Source organism: Gekko japonicus, unplaced genomic scaffold, assembly GCF_001447785.1.
Source record: "Gekko japonicus isolate JY-2015 unplaced genomic scaffold, Gekko_japonicus_V1.1 scaffold15, whole genome shotgun sequence".
Classification (NCBI taxonomy): domain Eukaryota; kingdom Metazoa; phylum Chordata; class Lepidosauria; order Squamata; family Gekkonidae; genus Gekko; species Gekko japonicus.
The window spans coordinates 579592-603606 of record NW_015165830.1 but is presented as its reverse complement, the minus strand read 5'-3'; the positions used below and the strand labels follow the sequence as shown (position 1 = coordinate 603606).

Here is a 24015-nt window from a genome sequence, read left to right as displayed (position 1 = left end):
AATAGTAGGAGTTTCTGTTTTCTTGACTGTCTTATTTATTTATTTATTCATTCATTCATTCGATTTATATCCCGCCCTCCCCGCCAGAACAGGCTCAGGGCGGCTTACATAAAAGAGTTAAAAACACATAAAGCAACATAATTATAAAACATCATAATTAATCTATTATTGAGGCAATGGAGGGAGAATCCTGTTTATCTTTTTCAATCCCCTTCTGTTTATTTTGTTTTGTATTCTTGCTGCTGTGTGTCTTTTAGGAGTTTAACTGAGGTTGGTGCTGACACACATTCTCAAAACTGAATGGGGAATTTCAGATTACCCTTTTTAAGCCATTATTGTACCATCTTGGAGTACACCGGTTCAGGGGCGGCCATTTCACACAGCCTTTCCCCTATCGGTAAGGAGCCATCTCTGAAGCGGTTTGGCATTTCAGACTGCGCCACTTTGGTTTCCCACCCTTTTTCGCCCGCGCAGGTGATCTTTGTCTTTTTTTAATGTTCTTTTAAGAGTGCTATAGCACTATAACACAACACCAAAACAGCATAATAGTGACCCCATTGGGGGATTTAAAAATAGGAAGTGGAAGTTCGGGAACGCACAGTTTGAGAGCATTTTTTTTAACACTAGCTCCTTCCTGGCTTGCAAACAGCATCCTCCTTTTGATGGCCAGCATTTCGGGATGCCATGCCTCCAGGGGGGAACTGGGGATCCTCTAAGCTGAGTTAGGGTGTTCCCTCTAAGCTGAGTTAGGGTGAGCTGACTCATAGTTTTTTTAGCCTCCGGCTCCCATGTTTTTGTCTTCGCTCAAGAAGAATGGCTCCAGAGCAAACAAATTTATGCAGTAGCCAAATAACTTGCTCACAGTTCTAATGCCAGTAGCTCACAAAGTGGAATTTTTGCTCACAGGACTCCACAGTTTAGAGGGAGCATTGCAGAGTTACAGCTTATCTCCTGCCTACAGATATCAGTTCCCAGGCATATAGCAAATGCTGTGGAAGGAGGACTCCATGGCATTGTACTCCATTAAAATCCCTGTTCTCCCCAGATGTAGTGATCTCATGTATCTCAGTGATCCAGGCATTCAAATGGGGTTGCTATTGTGCTGTTTTGGTGTTGAGTTATAGCGCTATAGCGCTCTTAAAAGAACGTTTTAAAAAAGACGGAGATCGCCCACGCGGGCAAAAAAGGGCAGGAAAACTTCCTCATCGGAGGATGCGCTATGGGGGCATTTTACACAGCACCCCGTAGCGCTTCAGGAACGGTATAGAAAATTGAAGGCCGCTTGGAAGCACTTTGCAGGTAAAAGGGCTCAGGAATGCTTCCCTAATGGGACAGGAGCGTTTCTGTCTGAAAAGGTCAATATATTCCGTTAGGGAACCGTTACTAAAACGGTTCTGTCTGAAATGTCAGTACAGAAACCATTAGTGAACAGTTCCTGAAACTGAACATATCGGCTGTCTGAAGTTCCCCAGTATGTCTCATCTCTTTGTTTGCAGTCAAGCCTGGACCAATTTCTTGGGGGTGAGAGTAGTCCTGAGCCTTTGGACATTATCTTGCTGGCAGCCTTTGAATTTGACATCCATCAAGTGATTAAAGAATGCAGGTGACTTTATTTAGTCATGGGTGTTTTAGAGTGCTTGATCTGTATTTGTAATCTGCCTCTTAATCCAGAATTTCTTGTGTATTTAAAATAATTGCTTATGAATGTAGTGGGTCCTAAAAAATAGGAAACCACCTATTAAAAAATTAGCAGTGTATTGAATGAAATGTGCGCAGAGCTAATGCATTTGATTCTATTAGAGGTGATAAGCTTGATATATTGCATGCTGTTGGGTTTGTTTTTCTTAAGCCTTAAAAAGAAGCCTTTACATATGGTGTGTCATCAGTTATAATTTTATGTTCCCTCCCTTTCACCCTTTTCTTTGTGTAGCATTGCCCTGAGCAACTGGTGGTTTGTAGCTCATCTGACAGACCTGCTAGATCATTGCAGTCTCCTCCAGTCTCACAACCTATAGTGAGTACTTTTTAATTTTTGTATTCAGTGGTAAGATAGCCCAATTCAGGGTTCTGAGATTGACCTTTAAAGCCCTATATGGCTTGGTGCCAGCATACTTTAAGGATCGCCTTCTCCCATATGAATCTACCTGACCACTTCAGTCATCTTTAGAGGCCCTGCTTCGCCAGATGGGTGGCAACCCAAGAAAGGGCATTTGTGGTTGTGGCAGTGAATCTAGCAGGAAGGCTGCTGAACGTTATGGTTGCCAATGCTGGACAACATGAGCTTAAACAGTCTGAAAGCTTAATATGTTCATGTGAGTCTGTAGATTGAAATGTGGGCTGTCTCTGGCCGAGCCTTTAAAGCATGGCACTCTCTTGTCCCCTCCCCCCTTCCAAGTCATGCACCACATGCTGAGAAACGAGAAAGTTGCAGAAACCTTTTCTGTGAAACTAGGTCTGCTCCAGGAGACAGAGAATATAGTTTCTTTAAATAGTTCTTCCATTTTACAAAATGATGGGGTTACACAAATGGCAGCTGTGAACAATGGTCAGCCTTTGTCCAGTTCTTGGTGTAAATGGGGAGTTTAGTACAGTGTGTTTTTCTTTCAGTTTCGGTTCCAATATGCGTGAATATCTCCTGTTGGAATATGCTTCTGGACTCTTCTGCCACCATAGGTAGGATCTTTCTTAGTTTCCTTGTTTCAAATATGTCATAGCTTTGTGAGGCAGAAGAGAAAGAGGTACTTTTCTCCCTTTCTCACAATACAAGAACTCGTGGGCACTCCATGAAATTGCTGAGCGGTCGGGTTAGAACGGATAAAAGGAAGTACTTCTTCACCCAAAGAGTGATAAACACTTGGAATTCACTGCCACAGGAAGTGGTGGCGGCTACAAGCATGGACGGCTTCAAAAGGGAATTAGATAAGCATATGGAGCAGAGGTCCATCAGTGGCTATTAGCCACAAGGTATAGATAGGGACTCTGGGGCAAGTGGTGCTCTGTCTTCTTGGTGCTTGGGGGGGGGGGTCAACAGTGGGAGGGCTTCTAATGTCCTGGCCCCACTGGTGGACCTCCTGATGGCACTAGTATTTCTGGCCACTGTGTGACACAGAGTGTTGGACTGGATGGGCCTTTGGCCTGATCCAACACTGGCATCTCTTATGTTCTTATGTTCTTAAGAAAAGTTACTTTAAAGGAAAATGTAGTTCTTACACATAAGTAGTAATTGGATGTGTTAAGCTTAGAGTCCTTGCAGGATTCTGCATTCAAACTGAAAGAGTACTCCAGTGGTAACTCATACTTCAAATGTGCAAGGAGGGAGGTCAGGAAACTATTCTAGAAGAGTAGTTATACCAAATGGATTCTAGGTAAGGGTAGGAATCTGATTAAACTCAGAAGTAACCTCACCAGGAGCTTCTGCTGAGTTACTGTTGCGAGCCTTGTAAAATTTTGTTAGGGAGCAAAACATCTTTACTAGCTAACCTTTTTTACTTGCTCGCTGTGACTGTGCTATCTGTAGGCACAAAAGAAGTAAAAACCAAAAAAAAAGAACACCACTAGGCAAAAACAACTTACAAGCAAATAAGCAAGTATATAATGATCAAATAAGCATAACAGCAAGTGTAATGTAAATCAAATAAGCAAAGTAACAAGTATGATATAATGAAATGTAAATCAAATAAGCATAACAACAAGTATGATATAAATCAATAGGCCAAAGTGCAAAGATAATAGAAACAGTCAGAGTCTTCTCTAGCATAGAGGCAATATCAAAGTCCAAATTGGAATGCCAATCATCAAATTTTCTGAGCCATCAAAAGCTTCTGAGCCATCAAAAGCCGACGCGTAATCCGGATGCCTGAAGCCGCGTTTTGAATTGTTCTTATTCAAGTATGGCTGTAATGGGACCCAGTCTCAAAAGCTGGCATGGGCTAAGCCCGAATGATCAGTCAAGGACCCTTAATCCTCCTTGACTGATCATTCTGGCACTTTGGCCTATTGATTTATATCATACTTGTTGTTATGCTATTGATTTATATCATACTTGTTGTTATGCTTATTTGATTTACATTTCATTATATCATACTTGTTACTTTGCTTATTTGATTTACATTACACTTGCTGTTATGCTTATTTGATCATTATATACTTGCTTATTTGCTTGTAAGTTGTTTTTGCCTAGTGGTGTTCTTTTTTTTTGCTTCTTACATTGTACACTGGCTCCCCCCCCCTTTTTTTGGCTGCTTGTACAAAAGAAGTAAAGGCAACTTGCTGTCCTCCACCTAACACTCCAAGCAATTACAGTGTCTCTCGAGGAACTGTGATTTATCTAAATACTTAGGGCATTGTTGAACATACGAAAGCCTAGCTGAGTAATCTGGAAGGCCAGTTGGTCAGAATTTCAGGAGTCCAGCTCTTAAGGAAGAATGACTGTGATTCAGTTTACGATAGTTGTTGCCAAGTTCCATTGAAATAAATGACACAAGTTAGTTATGGCTAACCTAAATCTCATAGTTTCAGTGAGATGAAGTCACAAACCTTAACTGTCAAGATTTAAGCACCTACTACAGAAATGGTCCACTGGGCTGTATCCTGCCACTCTGCTCCGTGAAGGGTGGAGCCTTCTTTCAGCCAAGGAGCCTTCCTCTGAGGCAAGAGGGCTCAGGTGGCTAGCTGTCTTCTGACAGGTCTTGCTGTTTTGGGGAAATAATGCTGTCATTTTTATAATTTCTGTAACCAAAAAGGCTAGAAGTTGTTAAGTGAGTACGTATTCTCATGAGGTTTTTAGAAATTTATGGGCTGAGGAATATTCCCACAGACAACAACAGAGCAAGAGATACACACAAACGTCTGACTCTTTTTGCAGGCTTACATTTGCAGCAGCTGTTCCCACCGAATCTTCAAACTTCTCTTTACACCTCCTTGAGTTGAAAATAGAGGAGAAAAATCAAGAGATCTGTTGCAGTTTTTTTGAAAGGATATTAATTCACTATTTCAACGTTATTTATTCTTTTTAAATGACTCTTGCACCAAATTCCATAAACTGGGGTTCTGTGAGGGCCATTTCTGTATAGGAAGCTCTGAAAAGCATTCATGCAGAAACAAAATATGTGCAGAGTATGAGCCAATGTGTTGTATTGCTGTAGTTCTACAGTACAATCCTCCTAGGCACTCTAAATCCAATCCCATTCAATCAACAGGCTTACCGTGGAGTAATTCTGCAGAGGATTGCACCATTAGTAACTTCTGATTTACTAAATAATTGAGACCTTTCTCCTGAAAAATGCTGTTTGATCATTCTCCTTTCTTCTTTATAGCTTGTGGCAGCTTGCAGTAGACTATTTTGACTACTGTCCAGAGTATGGTAGAGCATACTTGGAGCTTCACATTGAACGGATCCCTTTGGACACAGAACATAAAGCCCTCAAAGTATTGAGAATATGTGAGCAGAGAATGATGTCTGATCAAGGTAAATCTTCTTGAGCTTTGCTTTTGCTTTTTCAATATTTGTGCAACTACCAATCACTGAAGTTGCTTGCTTTTCCTTTTTTTTTTTTTTGGACATCTTTTACAAAGTTCGTAGCATCTGTAAAATCATGGCCATGAAAGCTGTCCGGAATAACCGCCTAGGCTCAGCACTGTCGTGGAGTATTCGAGCAAAGGATGCAGCTTTTGCTACCCTCATATCGGACAGGTAGGCTTCAAACTGGAAAGGAGTAGAGGAAGTCCTCTGAAGGCTTTGGGGATAATCTAGCAGCTTTTAGAGGATAAGAGTCCATTCAAAACTAATCTCTGCAATCATATTGGCTGCATCTTGGTTGGCAGAGGTGGACTGTGCTTGGCCACAGTAAGGGCCTCACTGTGTCAGAAGGACAACATGCAGATTACATAACATGGCTGACACTTGATGTTGATATGCCCATTCCCATTGGTCTCCTGTGACACACAAGGCAGCTCAAAGGGGAACTCCATCTTGCATTTCAAGAATGCTGCTATTACATGGTACTATAAGGCACTGTGTCCTCTCTTGGGAGAGTGCAGCTTCTTCCTCTAGTAAAATTCAGATGCTGAAGTGCTCTGGGGTAACTGTGAAAGAAGTTAGCTCCGTGGTGACTGTGATAGAGGAGGAACAGGGATTCCAGTCTGCTGAGAATGCAACATCTTTGAAAAATAAAAATCTCCATCACCAAACTCTAAACAACATGGTCATTTTATGACCAAGCAGCTGATCATCATACAAATACTACATTGGTGAGGTATACTGATATTTTTACAACAGGAATCCAACTTTATTGCTACAGCCAGAAACTATTGCAAAATAGATCAAAATCATTGGTAAAAATCAAGAACCTTACATCCAGACAAGCTAAACTCATTAATATATATATATATATCGGCTTGCATGACCAGTAGTCTTAAGCACACGTACACACATTTATGCAATAAAAACAACAAGTAAAACATCAACACTATTTAAAAAGCTCATACATGGACAATAGGGTACGTTATCCCAATATGAGTGTGTTACACTGGCTAAAATCATCAAACCACATGAGATAATTCTTCCAAATGGTACCCGCTACATCAAATCAGCACAGTTTGAACTTTCCCCACCTTGTTCCTTTTTTTTTTGCCACCAGGGCCAAAAACATGGCCACTGCTTTGGTGACTGAATCAGCTCTGTCAGATAAAAGAACAGAAATTGACCAGGGAAGGGAGGGGAGATTTTCTTTTGTCAAGATAGGTATAATATACTTCTGCCTCTCCATCTTCCAGTTGGGGCAAGCTAGCACTATGTGATCCATCGTCTCCACCCTACCTATAAAAATATAGAAATTATGTGGGTGTGGTAGGTGTGTGTATCAGTCACAAGCATCACTTACATTGAAAAACAGTGTTTTTAGACCAAGTGGGGAAACCCAGTTGGAGGCAGTTAAATTTGCAGCTTCACAAACTATTCACCAGATCTTGAGATTTTTCTGTTCAAAAGGAGTACAGCTAGTAGAGCCCACCCTTCATTTCTGTGAGGAAACCAGTTCAGATGTGTTACCCATTCTCCAAATCTCAGATCTGTAACATTGCCCTATTAGAGTACCTGCAAAATAGCTTCTTCAAAAAGGTTTTGTCAGTATTTCCTGGAACTTCTGCAGTGTTTTTGAGAGCAGAGACAGGACTCTCCTCTATGGAAACTAGAGCAAATGAAAGGACGATACAGCACTGATGCAGATGAGAAGACGTGGTGGATTCTGTGTTACCAAAGAGATTCTGGTATGGACAACTCCTGTGGGGGGCTGGACCCAGATTTTCTAAGATAAAATGAGGCATTATTCAATCACAACAGGATGTGGATTTCAACAGTCTTCATAAAGCAGATTTATAAATTTCATGTAAGCTTTAATAGAGACTTAATGAATAATCTCATGATTTAACTGGTACACATATAGTAACTATCTCTAGTTCACTTATTAGGTGTAGTGTTAAGAAAGTGGAAATGTTTTGAGGCTGGAATTGGTGTGAAACTGGGCAGTAAAGAGGGAATCCTATTACATTGTCCCACATTTTGTGATAAATCCAGGTTCCCATTTACAAGCGTGAGAAAACTGTAACAAAAGCACTGAGCAAGAAACTTGGAAAGCTTTTCAGAGAATTAATTTGCAGCTCCTGCATGAGGGGGTTTGTTCCAGAGATACTGCTGCTACTATATAGTCTTATCAGAGATGTTTATGCCTTGCCTTGGTGGTTTTCATGAAGGCCATTCTTTAATTCTGGCGGAATAGTGATGTTACTTCGTTGCATATTTCTGAAGTGGAATCTAGCCCAGAAAGGCCTGTGCTTCAGGAATCTTTAAGGCACCGCAAGACTACTTTTTATCTTTTAATTAATAAAATTCCTCTACATGTCACACATCCCTCAGAGTAGCAGAGGCAGGGCAACATCTTAGCTCAAGAATTCCCAAACTGTGTGCTGCTGCAGGAGACCTGCTAGTGTGCCACAAGCAATACATTACTTAAATAAAAAAAATAATTACATGTCTTACCAAATGTGTTATCCCAGTCCTAGCTGTGTTTATTGTTCAGTTACTTATGCATCTGGACTCTAATTAGCTCTTCCTGGCAACTATCCCGCCCCACCTGTATGTAATATTTGAGGAAATCTGTTTCTGTATCTTTGAAGAAGTGTGTATCTACACATGCAGAGTCTCTCTGCACATGTACCCAGGGCTGAGCTTGCTTGGTCTTGGGGGTCCCACTGGATTCAGGCTTCGTTCTCACATCTGTTTATTAGCTTTTGCACTTGTGTGCTAATTTGCTGCCATTCACTGATCTTGCCGCCTTGATCCAGTCTTAGCTTCAGTTATGCATCTTAACTGACTGGTCCTTCCTGATGCTTCCACACACACACACCCTTTCTTCCTTTTATGTAAGGCTTGATGACATTTTGTTTCAATTCGTTTGAAGAAGCGTGCTTGCACACAGAAGCTTATACCTTAAATAAAACTTGGTCTTGAAGGTGCCACTGGACTCAAACTTTGTTCTGCTGCTTCAGACCAACATGGCTGCCCCACCTTAAATAATCCTGTGAGCCTAAAGTTCCCACCCACAGAAGATGCTGCCGGTTGCTTCTTTGAAAGAGCGTCTTCTCTGGCCTTGCTCCCTTCCAAATTTTGTATTTTTTCACAATCTAAAAGTAAATAATTAGGGGCAAATCTTTCATTTTAACTCAGGCTGTTAAAAAAAGTTTGGAGAACACAGTTCTAGGTGCAAAAAGGGTGATTCCTTTCACAATAGCTCATCAGTCAATAGGATGCTTTCTTTGAGGCTTGGCTGGAATAAAGTAGCAGCGTGTATGTATTGACTGTCTGGAGTGCTAATCTGGTTTTCCTCTCCCCTAGATTTCTGAAGGATTATTGCGAGAGGGGCACTTTCTCAGATTTGGACCTCATTGACAACTTGGGCTCAGCCATGCTGCTTAGTGACAGGTTGACATTTCTTGGTAAGACCCTTTAAAAAATGGCAGCGTAACATAATATCAGATGGAACCAACAAATTTAGGGGGTTGGGCCTGAGCCTATGGGTACTGTGTCAATGGGTGATGGGTAGTGGCCTGCCCCTCTTAAGAAGATGGGGTGGGCTCGACTAGGGTGGGGGGGAGGAATAAAAGGAGGCTCTGAAGGAGAGGCTGGGGAGGAAATGAACAGCTATGGAGCACCTGGCTTTTGGCCATTGGCACTCCCACTGGGAGGAGGGACTGGGGTGAACCTAACCTCCTTCCTTCCATTTCTGAGGCCTCAGGACGGAGCAGCAGCAATGGTGGAGGGTGGCAACCCCCCTGGGTGGGCAGGGCGTGACAGGTCTCTTTAAAACAAAGGCGTCCTTTTGTGATGTACAAGCGCCTTTGTTAAAAACAGCTGCTTCTAGATGCATTAGCACTATAATAATTACCATATGGCAGTGTGTGTAGTATAGCCAGGTGATCCTAAGATTGTCTGGTAGCCAGGTGTTCTAGCTCTTTAGTGTTATGCACCACTAAAGTGGAGAAATAGACTTGTTTTTGGAATTATTTTTGGAATTACGGAACAATAAACATTAAACCATCATAGTCGTCAGTGATTAATTTTTAACGTTACAAATAACATCAATATTTAGTCCAGCCATACTTTTATAAAGCTAGACTTGTTTTTAAGGCAAGAGACGTTTCAGAGGTGGTTTGCCATCGCCTGCCCCTGCATCACCCATCCAAATACTAGCCAAGGCTGACTTTGCTTAGTTTCCAAGATCTGGCGAGATTTGGCTAGCCTGGGCCATCCAGGTTGGGGCATTAGCACTATAGCTTGGTACAGGTCTCTGTCCCCCCCCCCCCCCCCGCCCTCCATGTGTTCATGCACGGCATGGGGAGGGAGAGTGGAGACTGCACTGCCCACACCCCTTTTCCACATGATTGCTGCACCGTCCACACATGATTTTATTTATTTATTTATTTGGATTTATATCCCGCCCTCCCCGAAGGCTCAGGGCGACTAACAAAGGCATAACGCCAGATTATAACAATAAAACAGTATAAAATACTAAAAATACAAGATAAACACTTAAATAGGATTCATAAAAAGACATTTTCGGTGCTCCCCTACTCACTTCCAAATCGTAAAACCAAGATGTTGCTCTTGATGGTATAGCTACACAACCAACAGCAGTGCATATCCCCACTGCCCTGTCGTCTCCTAGGAACGTCCCGCTCCCTCCGATGGTACCCGCACCAGCGGTGGTAATGTGCGGAGATTATAGGGCGTTGATGGAACAGTGGTGGCGGCGGCTCCTACTCAAAAGCCTGGTGGAAGAGCTCTGTCTTACAGGCCCTGCGGAACTGTACACTGCGGAACTGAATGTGCACAGGGGATCACATGGAGATGGGGGGGGCAGTGCCAGCATGTTCATGCCTGTTCTCCTGCCCCATGTGCTGAGTGAATACGCAAAGTGGTTGTCTGTACGGAGCTTATGTGACTCTCATTTGCAGCTACAGCTGCCATAGAAAGTGATCCTACTGTTGCAGCATTTGTATCAGTCCGACGTTAAATCTGGACCGCTTGATTTTGACTCCTGTGTGGGTCATTCCGAATGTACCAGTATTAAAGGAGATAGTTTATGTGTCTGGAAATGTGGACTGATTTGGCATTTGAATACAGGGAAGTATCGGGAATTTCATCGGATGTATGGAGAAAAGCAGTTTTTCCCAGCAGCCAAGCTACTGTTGACATTGATGACAGCTCGTATTGCTCCTTCCTCCTTCTGGATGACCCTATTGACTGATGCACTTCCGCTCCTGGAGCAGAAAGAGGCAAGTGTGATATTCCTGAACAGTGGCTGACCTGTCAGTGGTATTAGCTCAAGGAATATCTCTCTGGGACAACTGATACTGGGCAGGAAAGTTTGTATACCCAAATAGGTTTTTAGACTGGAGTATAAAGTGCTTCAGTGTGTTACACTGCTGTTAACGGTCAGGCAAAGGTGGCCATTTAGCTTGCAAGTATACCCTTTCATTCCTAAAATTTTGTCTGTATTATTCAGAAGAGAGATGGAGAATATGAACCCAATAGTAGCCGTGTTGGATAAGACCAGTGGTCATTCATCATTGCTTCCAACAGTGGCCAGCCAAATGCCACAGGGAAGCCCACAAGCAGGGCCTGCAGACAACAGCCCATACTTGCAGACTGCTAGCTGGCCTTCTGCCTCTGAACCTGGAGGTCCCATTCAACAATCAGGGTTAATAGTCAATGATAGACCGATCCATAAATCTGTCAAATCCTCCTTTTAAATTAATCTAGGGCACTAGACATAACCTCATTTTATGGCGGTGGGTCCATAGGTTAACTAACAGGTGTGAAATGTTTTGTCTGTATGAATCTTTTGGAAATAAATTTCATAGAGTGCCTCCAAGTTCTAGTATTATACACAGGGATGGGCACGAACCAACTCATGAGCCTTTGTTCGTGATAAATTTTGGGCAGTTTGTAGTTTGCAAACTGCAGCCCGGCCATAAACTCCCACAAACTTTTAAGGCCGTTCATGGAGGTTCGTGGGGAACAAAAAGCAGGGGGTTTAAACCTGATTTCTCCTCCCTGTGAAAGCCACTAAAACAGCTGAGCAGCAGGAACAGGCTGTTCCTATTTGCTCAGCTGTTTCGGCCTCTAAACTGAGCCTGCTCCTGCAGCTCAGCTGTTTAAAGGGGCTTCCTTGGGCAGCCAGTTCCTGGGGCTCACTGCCCAAGAAAGCCCTTTTAAACAGCTGAGCCATGTGGAGCAAACTGCTCAGCATGGCTCAGCTGTTTAAAGGGGGTTTCTTGGATTCAGTTCTGACCCGAGTTTCTGCTCCCCGCCGCTTTTCATAGGGAGTCACTAACCCATATGAGCCATTTCGGTTTGTGAACCAACCTCCCAGTTCATATAAGGTTTGTGTTTCAATCACGAACCAAATTACAAAAATGTGGTTTGTGTCCATCCCTAATTATGAGAGAGAGGTTTCTTGGTCCACTTTCTCTTCACCATGCCTAATTTTGTAGACATGTCATGTCACCCTCATTCATCTTTTTTCTAAACTTACAAAAACCAAAAATCCTTGGATGCTTTAGTCTTGCCTTACAGGGTAGTTGCTCAAACCCAGTTAATAGTTTTGGTTGCCCTTTTCAACGCTGTTGTTTTCGAGAAGGGTGCTTGATCCCACAGGAGGCCGCACCATGGTATTACCATACTGGCAGTTTTATTTTCATTCCTTCTCCTGATGATTCTTAACATGGATTTTGCCTTTTTTTAAATTGCTGCTGAACACCAAGTCAATATTTTCAACTATCTGCCGGAATCCTAATGTCTTTTTCTTGGTTGGTCATTGCCAGCTTAGAATCCATCACTGTTTTCATGAAGTTAGAATGTTTTTGCTCTGGTGTGCATCATTTTATACTTACTTCGAATTTCAACTGCCATGTCATCTGGTTAAAATTGCTTTTGAAACTTCTCATAATCCCTTTGTGTTTTCACCACTCTGAACAGTTTGGTATAATCTAAAAATCACTGCATCTTGAAGAGGTTTGGCCACCCAGACTTCCTTTTAGCTAATCACCTCATCTTTGAGAAATTACCTCTTTTAAGTTAAATGTGGCTGTGTTTGATTTTTCCAGGAAATGTAATGCTCATGTGTATGTTGAGTTTGATAGCCCTATGGTTGCTGTCATCTAGTGATTCAGCCACTTTAACCTTCTGCACCAGATCCTGCTCACGTCAAGGGTCACCTCCTTTATTTGGCTCCATGAGTGTTCTAGGGCACAATCTCCTTGTCTTTGTTGTGATTTGAGCAGACATTTGCCCAACCAATGTGCAGGCAGTTAAGTTCCACATTACTACAGCACTGTCTCCTTAAGCAGTTTGATTCCACACCCCACATGTACATGCAATTTCTTCCTGCTTTTTAAAGACTTGCTACTATAAGAGCTTAGTGTTACTGCAGATGTGTTCAGCTAACTGTTATGCTTGCTGTAATTTTTAAGTTTCTGTAGACATTCAGTTTCTCCAAGGATTTGTTCCCTCCTAGTGTAAGTTCTCAATAAGCATATGTTACGGGTTCAGCAAAGCTGGGTGAGTCTGAATCCTTTTCTAAATTAACTGAGGGCGAAGTGTAAATGGTCAGCTACAAAATGCAACTTTATTTGGCTGAAACCCATTGTATAGAGCTGCCATTAGAAAGCTGCAAGATGATCCTAAGCTCTGCATATTTGATACTATACTGTTTCCTAAAAGCCTCTATCTCACAGAACCCCAAATGATGCATGCAATGTATATAGCAGCTGCAGGTATTCTCTTTAGCAGAGATGAGTCATGCTTAAAGGGCTGTTTTGCCACAGAGTCAAGGTATAGAATTCCACTTTTGAAGAAATAAATATTGGAGAAATGGCAATTGTATTAATAATGCCACCATTTTTCTCCAGGTGATATTCTCTGCTGATCAGACATATGAATTAATGCGATGCTTGGAAGATGTGATGGCTACAAAATCAAAAAACAAAACACTCCAGGTAATCCTGTTCAAGGCAGACTGCTGAACAATGTCAGCTTAGGGCTCCCTGATGCCTTTTATTTTTAACTAGGGAGCAAGGCCCGTTGCGAAGGGCTATACAATGGGCGGCTAGCCCCCCCTCCTCGCGCCCTGCCCCTCTCAGCCGTGACCGAGGTGGCATCGTCCCCAGCCACTCGGACCTGTCGGGTCTCCTCCGGCCGGCTCTCGGCCCCTTCCCCTGTCTGGGCCGACCCTGGCGGCTGCCGGTCGACTCGCGCCTCTCCTCCGCCCGGCTCTCGCCCCCTTCCCCTCTCAGGCCCGACCCAGTCGGCTGTCGATCGACTCGCGCCTCTCCTCCGCCCGGCTCTCGCCCCCTTCCCCTCTCGGGCTCGACCCAGGCGGCTGCGGTTCAACTCGTGCATCTCCTCTGCTCAGCTCTCGCCCCCTCCCCCTCTCCTCACCAACCCAGGCGGCTGCGGGTGTGAGCCTGCGGCTCGTCGTCCCCAGGCACTGGCGCGTCTCGGCTCTCCTCCGAATCCTCCGCAGGCCACGGGAAGCTGCGTGCACGGCGGGACTCAAACGACGTGGCCAATGGGACATGGCCAAGCTGTTGACGGGCAGGCGAGCCGTCCAAACACTGTAGGGGCGCATTGCGTGCAGTTTGCGTCTTACTGCTTTATAATATAGGGAGGATACTTAAGGCACACCTCAACCAAAGTCAGGTACTTTTATGTCCCTTTGATTTGCTTAACGTTTCTGATGAGATCACAGAGACTGAATTCATAAATGTGACTGGATCATTTTCTTAGTATTGTGTGTACATGTAAAATGTGCTTCCTATTAAAGCCCTTCTTAGTCTGAGACCCACCGTCATCTGCATCTGGTCTCCCCTTTCTTAGGCTCAGCTAGCCCCACTAATCCATGCTTTTGTAACCTTACGGCAGCAACTGCAACTGGTTCAGAATGCAGCAGCCTGATTATTGCCATTGGTTAGGTGATGAGAACACATCTTGCCAATTAAAGAGAGCTACATTGTCAGTTTGTTTCCGAGTTCAGTTCAGGGTGCTGGTTATGAACTTTAAAGCCTTTTATTGCATAGGAACCACATCCACCTCTCCCCATATGTCTCTGTGCACCAATGATGTTCTTCTAGCTATAACCTGGCTGGCCCTTTCCCCCTGCTTAAGGGTACTCACTTGGCATCTACAAGAGCCCATTCCTTTTCAGTAGTACAGGGGTCCCCAACCTTTTTGAGCCTGTGGGCACAGCCACAAAATGGCTGTCCCAGTTTACTTGCAGTCATGCAGTGAAGATCTTTGTGCTGTAGTCGCAGCTGCAGCCAAATAACGTTTTTAAAAATCTGCAATGCCAATCAAATCTCTAGCGGCCAAACAGAAGTCCCACTTGGCCCCACCCACTTTCTAGAAGATACTTGGTGGGCACCAGAAAAATGTTGGCGAGGTGGTTTGCCATTGCCTTCCTTTGCAGAGTGTTCTTGGTGGGTTCCCATTAGGAGTGTGCAACTCCCCCCGCATTTTTTTGGTTTGGGTATATTGAAATGAAAATTTGGGGCTTCTCAAAAAACCCCAGATTTTCTGGAAATCCTGATTATTTGGGGAGTACAATAGACTCAAGAAGAAAAAAACGACACTGCACTCCAGGAGCTGTGCCCACAGGGAACAGTCTGCTCCCCGCAGGCACAGCTGACTTCTCTTGCAGCTCGGTTTAAACCGAGGAGCCAGCCCCAGCTGAGACGGCGTGGAGCCCTCAGCTCCCACCACCGAGGCTGATCCTGGGCTGACTTGTCTTGCAGTCTAGTTTAAACCAGGCAATAGGAGAAGCCAGCCAGCCCCAAGCTGAGCCAGCAGGGGGCTGTCTTCCGCAGCCTCTTTAAACTTTAAAGGGACTGCAGAAGCTGGAAAAATAGCTGAGAGCAATCTGCTCCTGCTTCTTGCTGTTTTCAAATCTACCGGTAATTCCCGAATATATCCAGTATCTTTTTTGGGGCCCCCCCCCCCCCCGGTTTTCCTGAGAAAACCCAGATACATTTGGGAAGCCAAAGTATACCTGAAAACTACCACTAAGGTATATTTTCGGCTTAGGTAGATCCAAATGCACACCCCTAGTTCCCATCCAGGTACTGAGCCTGCTTAGCTTCCAAGGTCTGACAAGATCGGGCTATACCATCCCACCTTCCCTATCCATGCTGTTACATTTTCAGAAATTGTGCAAGGCTGAACTTAAGGGGGGGGGGGGTTCTATGGATGGTTGGGTCCTAAATGAAGTTTGTTTGAGATTGGAAGGAAGTTGGTCTGTCTGTCTGTATAGGTTGTCTGTTTTTAACTATTTGTTTTAACTTTATGGTAAGCTGCATCAGGTCCCTGTAGAAGAACAGCAGGGTAGAAATTTAAATGAAGAGGCTTCCAAGTGTTAAATGCAGAATAACTGGAAGCTGTCTTTTTCTTGGAAGTCCGTTGTGTCTAGAGGCTCTTTTGTAACATGCACATCTTTTTTTAAATAACAGCAGTTTAGACTGCATAGGTTACAAACATGACTGTTTGCACTGGTGGTAGTCACACTGACCAGTTGCAATTATTCCAGATTCTCATTCTGAAATCAGTCTCAAACATGAATTTAGTTCATGTATGGTCTTGCTTGAAATCCATGCTGTTCTAACTGACCGATAAAAGGGCTTCAGAAACTTAATTTGAGCCTTTGATATGAATTGCTAGAAAACTTATATAGACTATCTAAATATGAGAGAGATTTACATAGATGTAAGACTGACATTCAGAGAATTTAAGAAGACTCCTCAACAAATGTATCAAATTACCTAGGAATCTGCTGACATGAAGCAGACAGAAAATATGTAGGAAATTTGTAACTGACTGGCCGCTTCATATATATTTCTCTTACTGAGAGAATAGTCTGATGCTCCTAGAAAGCCAGAGAAAGAAAGGAACACACAGTCTGTGAAGGTTTTTGATGAAATAAAAGTATTTTTGTTTCTAGGATGATGATGACACTGAGACAATCAAGGTGGAAATGCTGAGGCTTGCTCTGGCACGGAATCTTGCGCGAGCCATTGTAAAAGAAGGCACACTAGAAGAATAGCTTAGTGGAGTAACTCACAAACTTTGCTTCACTGGTTCAATGTACATATGGCTGTTTTTCTAGGAATAAATGTCATTTTTTTGTTTACCCCTTGTAAATTTTCTTTTGCTATGTAGTGGCTTGCCTTTTGAAGAAGCAGTTATCTTCCTTGCTATTGCACTTAACAGAAATTTAGTTTCTGCTGCCCTAGAGCTTTGGCATTTACAATGACTTGTGGTAAGTCATCAGTACTTTGAGGCATGTGGGTATAGGACTGCAGAAGATGGCCTTTTTATATGTAAGAGGACACTTCTGACCAAGGCCAAAGGAAACAATTTTTTAAAATAATAGGAGTAATACATAAAAAGTCATCCACCCCATGGGGCAGCTGTACTACTTGGAAACATCTCTCTTTGCTCCATATAGATTGATGAGAAACAATCGGTCTGTGAACAGCTGTATCCCTAAGAGTTTAAAAGAATCTATTAAATTTTCATGCAAGGTACCCTGCCACTAGCACATGAAAAAAAAATAATGTGACCCTTCATCTGGACATTTCCATTTTGTACCGCTATAACACAGCTAATGGAACAGTCTTTATATAGAGCCACTGTTAAGAAAAACTGGAGTCTTACGATGTAGAAGATAAACACCCTCCAGTACCAAATGGCTGACAGGCACCTGAAGCAGATTAACGAAAGCTATTTTATTGAACGTGCAGAAAAGAAAAACAAATGCTTTGGAGACATATGTACAGTCTTGTGTTGGTAGAAAGCTGCAACTTCAGCCTTTGAACAAGTAACATTCATAAATAATTTCGGAATCTTGTAACAGTACACTTTCACACAGTGAGACTATGGGTTCTTTCTGCTGGATTACGCAGTATGGACGCTGCAGCACTGCTGACACTAAGGAAGCCATTTGGTAGAGAGCATATCTGCTCTCCCCCCCCCCCCCCGGTTTCCTTGAGTCACTTGCAGTGAAACCTGTTCTCTATAGATAGCCTATGGCACCTGGCAAACCTTAACAGCCTAAGCAAAAACCTGGTGGCAGGGAGACTAAAATACCATGGAGGGTCAGGTCAAGAGGCAGAATAAAATGCCACCCTTTCCTCATCAGTTAATTTTGCTGCCGTTTGCCGTTCCTATTTGGTCCTCTCAGTCACACATCCTCTTTGTGGATCGTTCTGGCCCCTCCCAACTGCCACTGGAACTTCTCATATTATACTGACTTGTTGTGTGTCTAAAATATTTAACCCCGTTGCCTACACATGCTATTTCAAGAGACATGTAACCATTTTGTCGTGATTTCTGACAGTATACATTTCAATTAATGTATTTCACCTTGAATTACTCTTAACCAATTGCAGACTTTATTTCCACACAGCCTCCTATGCACAGTAGAATAAAATTGTTAATTTAGGGCAGGAAGAGATAGCAGATTGCCTATGTAGATATAGGCAATCTGCTCAAAGATACTCAAAGAGAGTATATTTATATTAAAATTGTATTGTGACAGAAGTGACTACTACATCCAAAGCAGCGACATCACTTATGCAGTTTTGTGCCAGCTTACAAATATAATTCATGTTCAGAGAGATCTGAACATCTCTGGCATCTCTCCCTCTGGAGACAATTGCACTTAACCACTTGGAATGAATAAAAAGAGCACAATCAGTCCAGCACATGCATGGTCATGGCTTCACTTTTCCCTTAGCTGCAGGCTCCCCAATGCTTTCCTTTTGCTTTTATTATGTACATATGTTCCTAACTAATAATACTGCCTTCAGGAGAATAGTCAAGACCTTCATTTTACCACTTCTGACCTTGACTAAGAGCTGGTTTAAATGGGATTCCCTTTCTCAGTATTAATTTATCTCCATGCTCTCTTCTTGAACAGTGAGGAAGTTCTGCCTTTGTTACTCCTATCGGTTTTACCTCGCAAGAATGCAATGCTGTTTCTGAATGCAGAGAGGAAAATACCATACTTATGCATACAAAACTTAACAGCTGCCTGGAAAGCACACATTGCCATTGGAAGTATAAAATCAAAGGTAGCAGATTCCAAGCTGTGTGTTACGTTCATGTGTGGCACAAGTGTAAACTACACGGCTGTTTTTCACCTGTATGGTTTGTGCTGGCTTTTAAGATAGATGTTGCCTAAGAAAGAAAATGGAGTGTCAGGACATGGCAGAAACCTCCTCTTTTGGATCCTGTGTTATTGCTCAGCAAGCCTACAGGTTGTCCTAGTTCTGGCACCAAGGAGGTAAAAAAATGGAGCATAGGAACATCTCTTAGGGCTCTGCCCCAAAGGAGCTTACGAAGGCATCATAGCCCTTTGTAGGTATCTGTCCAATATTAAGAGAGAGACCATCAATCATCTCCCTTTCTACTTAAAAGTTCTCCAGAATTACCATTTTCAAGTTTAACAAAATGGAAGATAGGACTGGATTGGCCAAGAAGAAGTGCCTGCCAAGCCTCTGTTCCTCATTGCTACACAAGTTCATGCTTGGCATTAATGCCCCAGACCACTTCACCCCAGAGTGCAGGAAACATTCTGGACTAAAGCTACAGGTGGAGTGGATAGGACATGTGAACAAAGTTAAATATCACTGCTGGGTACCTCATATACCCCTTCTACTTCACATTCATTCCAACCCCTTTGGGATACCATTTGGTCATAGGTTCCCCCACTGCTCAGCTGGGGGGAATTGATCTACTTCCCCCACTTCTGTGGTGGGCTGGTCTCCCAAAACAAAGGTCAGCCGGTATCTCAGCCTCACCTTCTCCTAGAAGAAAGAAGAAAAACAAAATGACACAGCAGTTAAGAACAGTAGAAAAACAAATGAACACTGCACGAATTTGATGGCATGTTTTGTAATGCATGTCTCAGTAGCTCTGAATGATCCACTCCAGGTCCCAAGATTAAAATCAATCGTAGCTCTAGCAGAGACTTTTAAAGTATGGTTTTAAGAAATAATTACTAACAATGGGATCTCAGTGTCTTGGAGAAAGAACAATATAGAAAGTCTGTGTTTATGCAAGAGTGCAAAGTATCAACATGGAATATAACACAGCCTGTAGAAGAAATGCAACCACTGGATATTTTATATTATATAAGAATTGGAGGCTAGTAATGTGAAGGCCTAGGGGGGAAAATGGCAGGGTGGAATTTCCCCCCAAGAAACTTTCCTGTGGAGGTAAATTTGGGGGAGCACCGGGAATGAGTGAAAACAAATAGTATAGGGTACAGTAGTTTGCACTTTAATGGTAGATATATTTGCAGTTTTGCTTGTAGAAAACTAACAGATCAATACTAACCATGTCTACTTGGAATTGTCCCATTTTATTCAGTAGGGCTTACTCCAAGGAATATATTCTTAGGATAGCACTACCAGATATTTATACTTTGAAATTCCATAAATGTGCCAAATAATACAGTTGTATATGCTAAGCTGTAACTAATGAATTTTTAATAATAATAATTTTACATTGTTAAAGCAGGAAAATGGGTTTCAGTTTGATATATTGCCATTTCCCCAGGTTTCTCCCCCCCTTTCCCCCCCCCCCCCCCCCGCAATGGATTCAAAACTTTGGGAAATTTTACATCTCTACCCACTGCAGACTCCACTACATTGTAGGCAGGGCTATCTGACTGCCCCCAGTGCCACATATGTGTGCCAGTCTTTCAATTTCTGAGAGTCACAAAGATATTCTAAGCAGATCCAGAAGTGACTTAAGGTGACTGATTCACTATTAAGGTCCATCTTGAAATGAGATCTTGGGTTGGATCCAGCTGACTTTTTCACTCAATCTCTTCCAATTTTCCTTTTTACACCCCTCCCAATCCCACATGGCTCTTATCCAGGCAGGTCCCATGATCCTTAGCGTAACCTTTTTGGGTGGTCAAAGAGGACCCCCTCCTTTTGTTTCGGCAGAGGAAAAGCTGGTTGGATCCAACCCTTTGCTTCCAATCACAGCTACTCAGATTCCCCTGGAAGCTCACATAAAGAGCACAAAGAATGCCATCCACTGTTTGGCCCCAATGTATATCCAGTAACTTGAGGATATGCTGTTTGAAAACATGGAACCAGTCAGAACAAAGGGTATCTGTGCCGCTGGATCATCTCTCAGACTGAATTGTTGAGGCTCTACAGACCAAGTGCATGTTTTCTCTTTGCCCAAACCATCGAGGGGTGAGGGAAGAACACATACATTCTCTCTGGAGAACCCCAAAAGTCCAGTTTGAACAAATGTGATGGAATAATCCATCCTAGCAGGAAGGGTGGAGACATTTTTGACTGTAAACCAGAGCCCCTCTCACCTTTCTAGGATTTGCAAGCAGCATGACCTGGGTAACAGCAGCGGGTGCCTGGATGGGATTGAATGGAGCTAGCTCTGTCCCCGAAGGTGGCTGCAGCTTCACTTTCATGGACTGCAGGTAAAAACCAAAGGACAAATCCTTAGGTGGTAATTGTTTTTGTGACTGAATATTTGGGTGAGCACCATACACTTAATAAGCAGTGATCAAATCATAAAAATAAATATCAGGCAATGGGGCTAGGGAGTTTTTATTTTATTTATTATTAAATTTCTATCCTGCCCTCCCTGTGGACAGGCTCAGGGCAGCTCACAATCAAGGGCACCATGTGCCAAATATAAAACATTAAAAACAGAATAAAACAACTATGTTTGACAAAAATAAAGTGCTCAGTGATGTTGATCATTCGATCGAATCAAGATAGGGACCTATAGGTGCTACCCAAAAACCCAATTCAGCAGTACCGATCCACCGCGATACTGTGGCTCAATCTTTATAATGGGCCATCCCGTTACCATGAAATAGTTGTTGTTGGTGGTAGTGGCAGCTCCTAATTGAAAGCCTGGCGGAAGAGCTCTGTCTTACAGGCCCTGCGGAACTGTGAGAGGTCCCGCGGGACCCTGATCTCCTCCGGGAGTTCGTTCCACCAGGTAGGAGCCGCCACTGAAAAGGCCCTGGTATTTTGATTATAAATTCATTACAGGAAGTCCCAATAATTCATTGGAATTTAATTTCACCCTTGTGTGTTTTGAGTTAAAGCCTGCTGTTGTTAGTGTGTAACTACTGGCTTGAATCCACTGGGGCTTTTTTTGTGAGTGGAAGGATTTATACCCAACAGAGTGTGATTTATTTACTTCCTTTACACTGTAGCCCAAAATGTGTTTCCTCCCCCAAGAACATGCAAATGTTCTGGTGGATCCAAGCCATTGTCATGCAAAGTGGTGCCAGGGAAGGTTTCCTGCTTTTCATTAGAAGCTGCTGGAAAATAACTGGCATGCGCCAGCATGACTCCCAGAATGGGAAGCTCATTTCTCACTTTTCTCCAGCAATAAGAGGGCTCTGGTTTCTTGATGTAGCAATAGCTGGTGATTACTATTTTGGTGCCCCTACCTTTGGCACTGCAGCTTGTAGCACAATGTTTTTGATAGGAAGGGGTGCTGTATTTAACATTGACACCACCACTACCAGCACATCAGGCCGCCCATGTGGACACTCCTTGGCAAAGTGCAGAAGGATACGCAAACCATTCTTGTCATAAGCAGTCACAGGAAGAGCACTGCCTAAAAGGAGAAGAATGCATTTACATGTTGCAAGAATATATTTAAAGCTAGGGGAAGGAACAGTACACTGAGGTTACTCTGGGAGTGCTGGGAGCTTCGCTAGAGAGAACACCATCTGTCCTGTGTAACTAAGCTGCATCTCTGCTGCTAGTTCTGATGAGCCACTAAAAGTAACTGTGGTAGCCACTCTTCTCTTTGGGGCAAAACAAAAGAATCCACTCCATGTTCCAATACCCATCATACTATTGATGAGAAATTAACTTTACCTCCTTAGATCCTTACTAAGGACTAGATTATATTCTCGGAGAGTTTAATGATTACACAGAAGTCCAAGTGCCACATTTTGCCAATGCCTGGAATATATGGCAATGAGACCAATGTGCATACGTTTTCTTAATTTCCAAATCAGTCCTAATGATGAGACGGTGACTTTTCAGAAAGGGGAAGAGTGGCAAAACAGCAGTACACAGGAGCACTGCAATGGACAAACAGAAGTCAGAATTACAGAGAGACACAGTGGTGCTAGGAACTGGTGTAGGGAGGGTCACCCAGATCCACCCTTGAGCCTTTAACAAACATGGACAACTGTTTCAAGCCTTTTCCTGAAATCTCAAGGGCTGGATAAAGAGCATTTTTCTTACCTAATGGGAGAACTCCAATACTAGGGTGTGGGAGGGGAAGAAAAGCAGTCATGCAGGTTTTCTAATACCATGTTCTGACACCACTCCCAAAAAAACCTTGCTGCAGTAGAGTGGCTTGGGTAGTAAAAGGGAAGGATTTGTCCCTCAGTCTCTAAAACCCATGAAAAAGGCTCTAAAGAATTGTGACTCGATGTGAAATATCAAGGGGGAGCTGAGGAGGGATAAAGAATCATCTAAAATGCCTACTGGGCTTAATGGACTCCAGTGGGACGTGGATGTTGGCCAAAGAAATCTCGGGTCCTTTCACAGGACTTCCTTGCGGGAATAAGGCTGGCTGGAAGAGGGGGCTTCCTGACCCTGTAGCACAGCTGCTCGTATACGGAACTGTAGGGACTCCTGGAGTAGTGAGTGGCAATCCTGTAGAGGACATCGGAGGCGAAGAAGTCACAGCAGGTAGTGCAGTCTCTACATGGAACATGGAAGTTGTTGCGTTTACTTGGGATGAAGGCCTGAAATGGAGAGAACATAGGTATCACGCCCCAGTGGGGGTCCCGGGGGCGAGCCTGGCTCCTCCCCCGGACAGCTGCCTCCTGCTGCTGCTCCCGGACTACAGCTTTCAAAAACTGAATAATCATAAAACAGAACTTCTCTAGTGCCACCCTGCATCTGCTTCTTTCTCTTTGTTCATTAAACCATAAGCCTTTCTAAGGAAGAGACAATAAACAATAAACTTGTGAAGTGAAGGTGTTGGTGTGAATCACTCGGGGGGCAGCAGAAGTTCCCTCAGATTCCTATTCTACCTCCCTAGATTTCCTCAGTAATACAGCACAGTGATTCTTTAACACTGCCTCACTGACAAATTGCAGCCCATGCCACTCAATGGTTGCGTTCAGACTGGCAGTTTGGCCCGATATAGGCACATTTTACAAACGGATTACGGGCAGGATCACACAGCCACATCTGTCAGGTGTTCCCCCACGCGTACTCACCCTGTCAGAGGACAACTTGGAGCCGGGTTAAAAAGCTACCACCTCTGAAGTGATGTTTTTGTTTCCCCGCACATTCATTGCACATGGCCAGATGTCTGAACACGGGGGAACGCGCACAGAATGGATTTGGCAGTGTGAACCTGCAGATCCATTCTGC

The 24015-nt window shown here is 43.4% G+C and overlaps 2 protein-coding genes across 3 annotated transcripts in view; one reads left to right on the top strand and one right to left on the bottom strand.

Moving 5' to 3' along the window:
• The window catches only part of NUP85 (nucleoporin 85kDa), a 43218-nt gene extending 26569 nt beyond the window's left edge, over positions 1–16649 (top strand). The window contains exons 11-19 of one of the 2 annotated variants that reach the window (XM_015410741.1): positions 1497–1603; positions 1931–2014; positions 2608–2673; positions 5316–5467; positions 5575–5692; positions 8891–8991; positions 10679–10830; positions 13468–13554; positions 16548–16649. In XM_015410741.1, coding sequence (XP_015266227.1) covers positions 1497–1603; positions 1931–2014; positions 2608–2673; positions 5316–5467; positions 5575–5692; positions 8891–8991; positions 10679–10830; positions 13468–13554; positions 16548–16649 — 969 coding nt within the window. Of the gene's footprint in view, positions 1–1496; positions 1604–1930; positions 2015–2607; positions 2674–5315; positions 5468–5574; positions 5693–8890; positions 8992–10678; positions 10831–13467; positions 13555–14081; positions 14235–16547 lie in introns of those variants that run through there. The other variant, XM_015410740.1, reaches the window with a different exon arrangement.
• A 929-nt stretch (positions 16650–17578) lies between these two features.
• The window catches only part of GGA3 (golgi-associated, gamma adaptin ear containing, ARF binding protein 3), a 55610-nt gene continuing 49173 nt past the window's right edge, over positions 17579–24015 (bottom strand). The window contains exons 14-17 of the mRNA XM_015410728.1: positions 23116–23378; positions 22059–22228; positions 20952–21062; positions 17579–19416 (exon numbers count right to left, since the gene is read on the bottom strand). Of these exons, the coding sequence (XP_015266214.1) occupies positions 19306–19416; positions 20952–21062; positions 22059–22228; positions 23116–23378 (655 nt within the window). The 3' untranslated portion in view covers positions 17579–19305. The remainder of the gene's footprint in view (positions 19417–20951; positions 21063–22058; positions 22229–23115; positions 23379–24015) is intronic.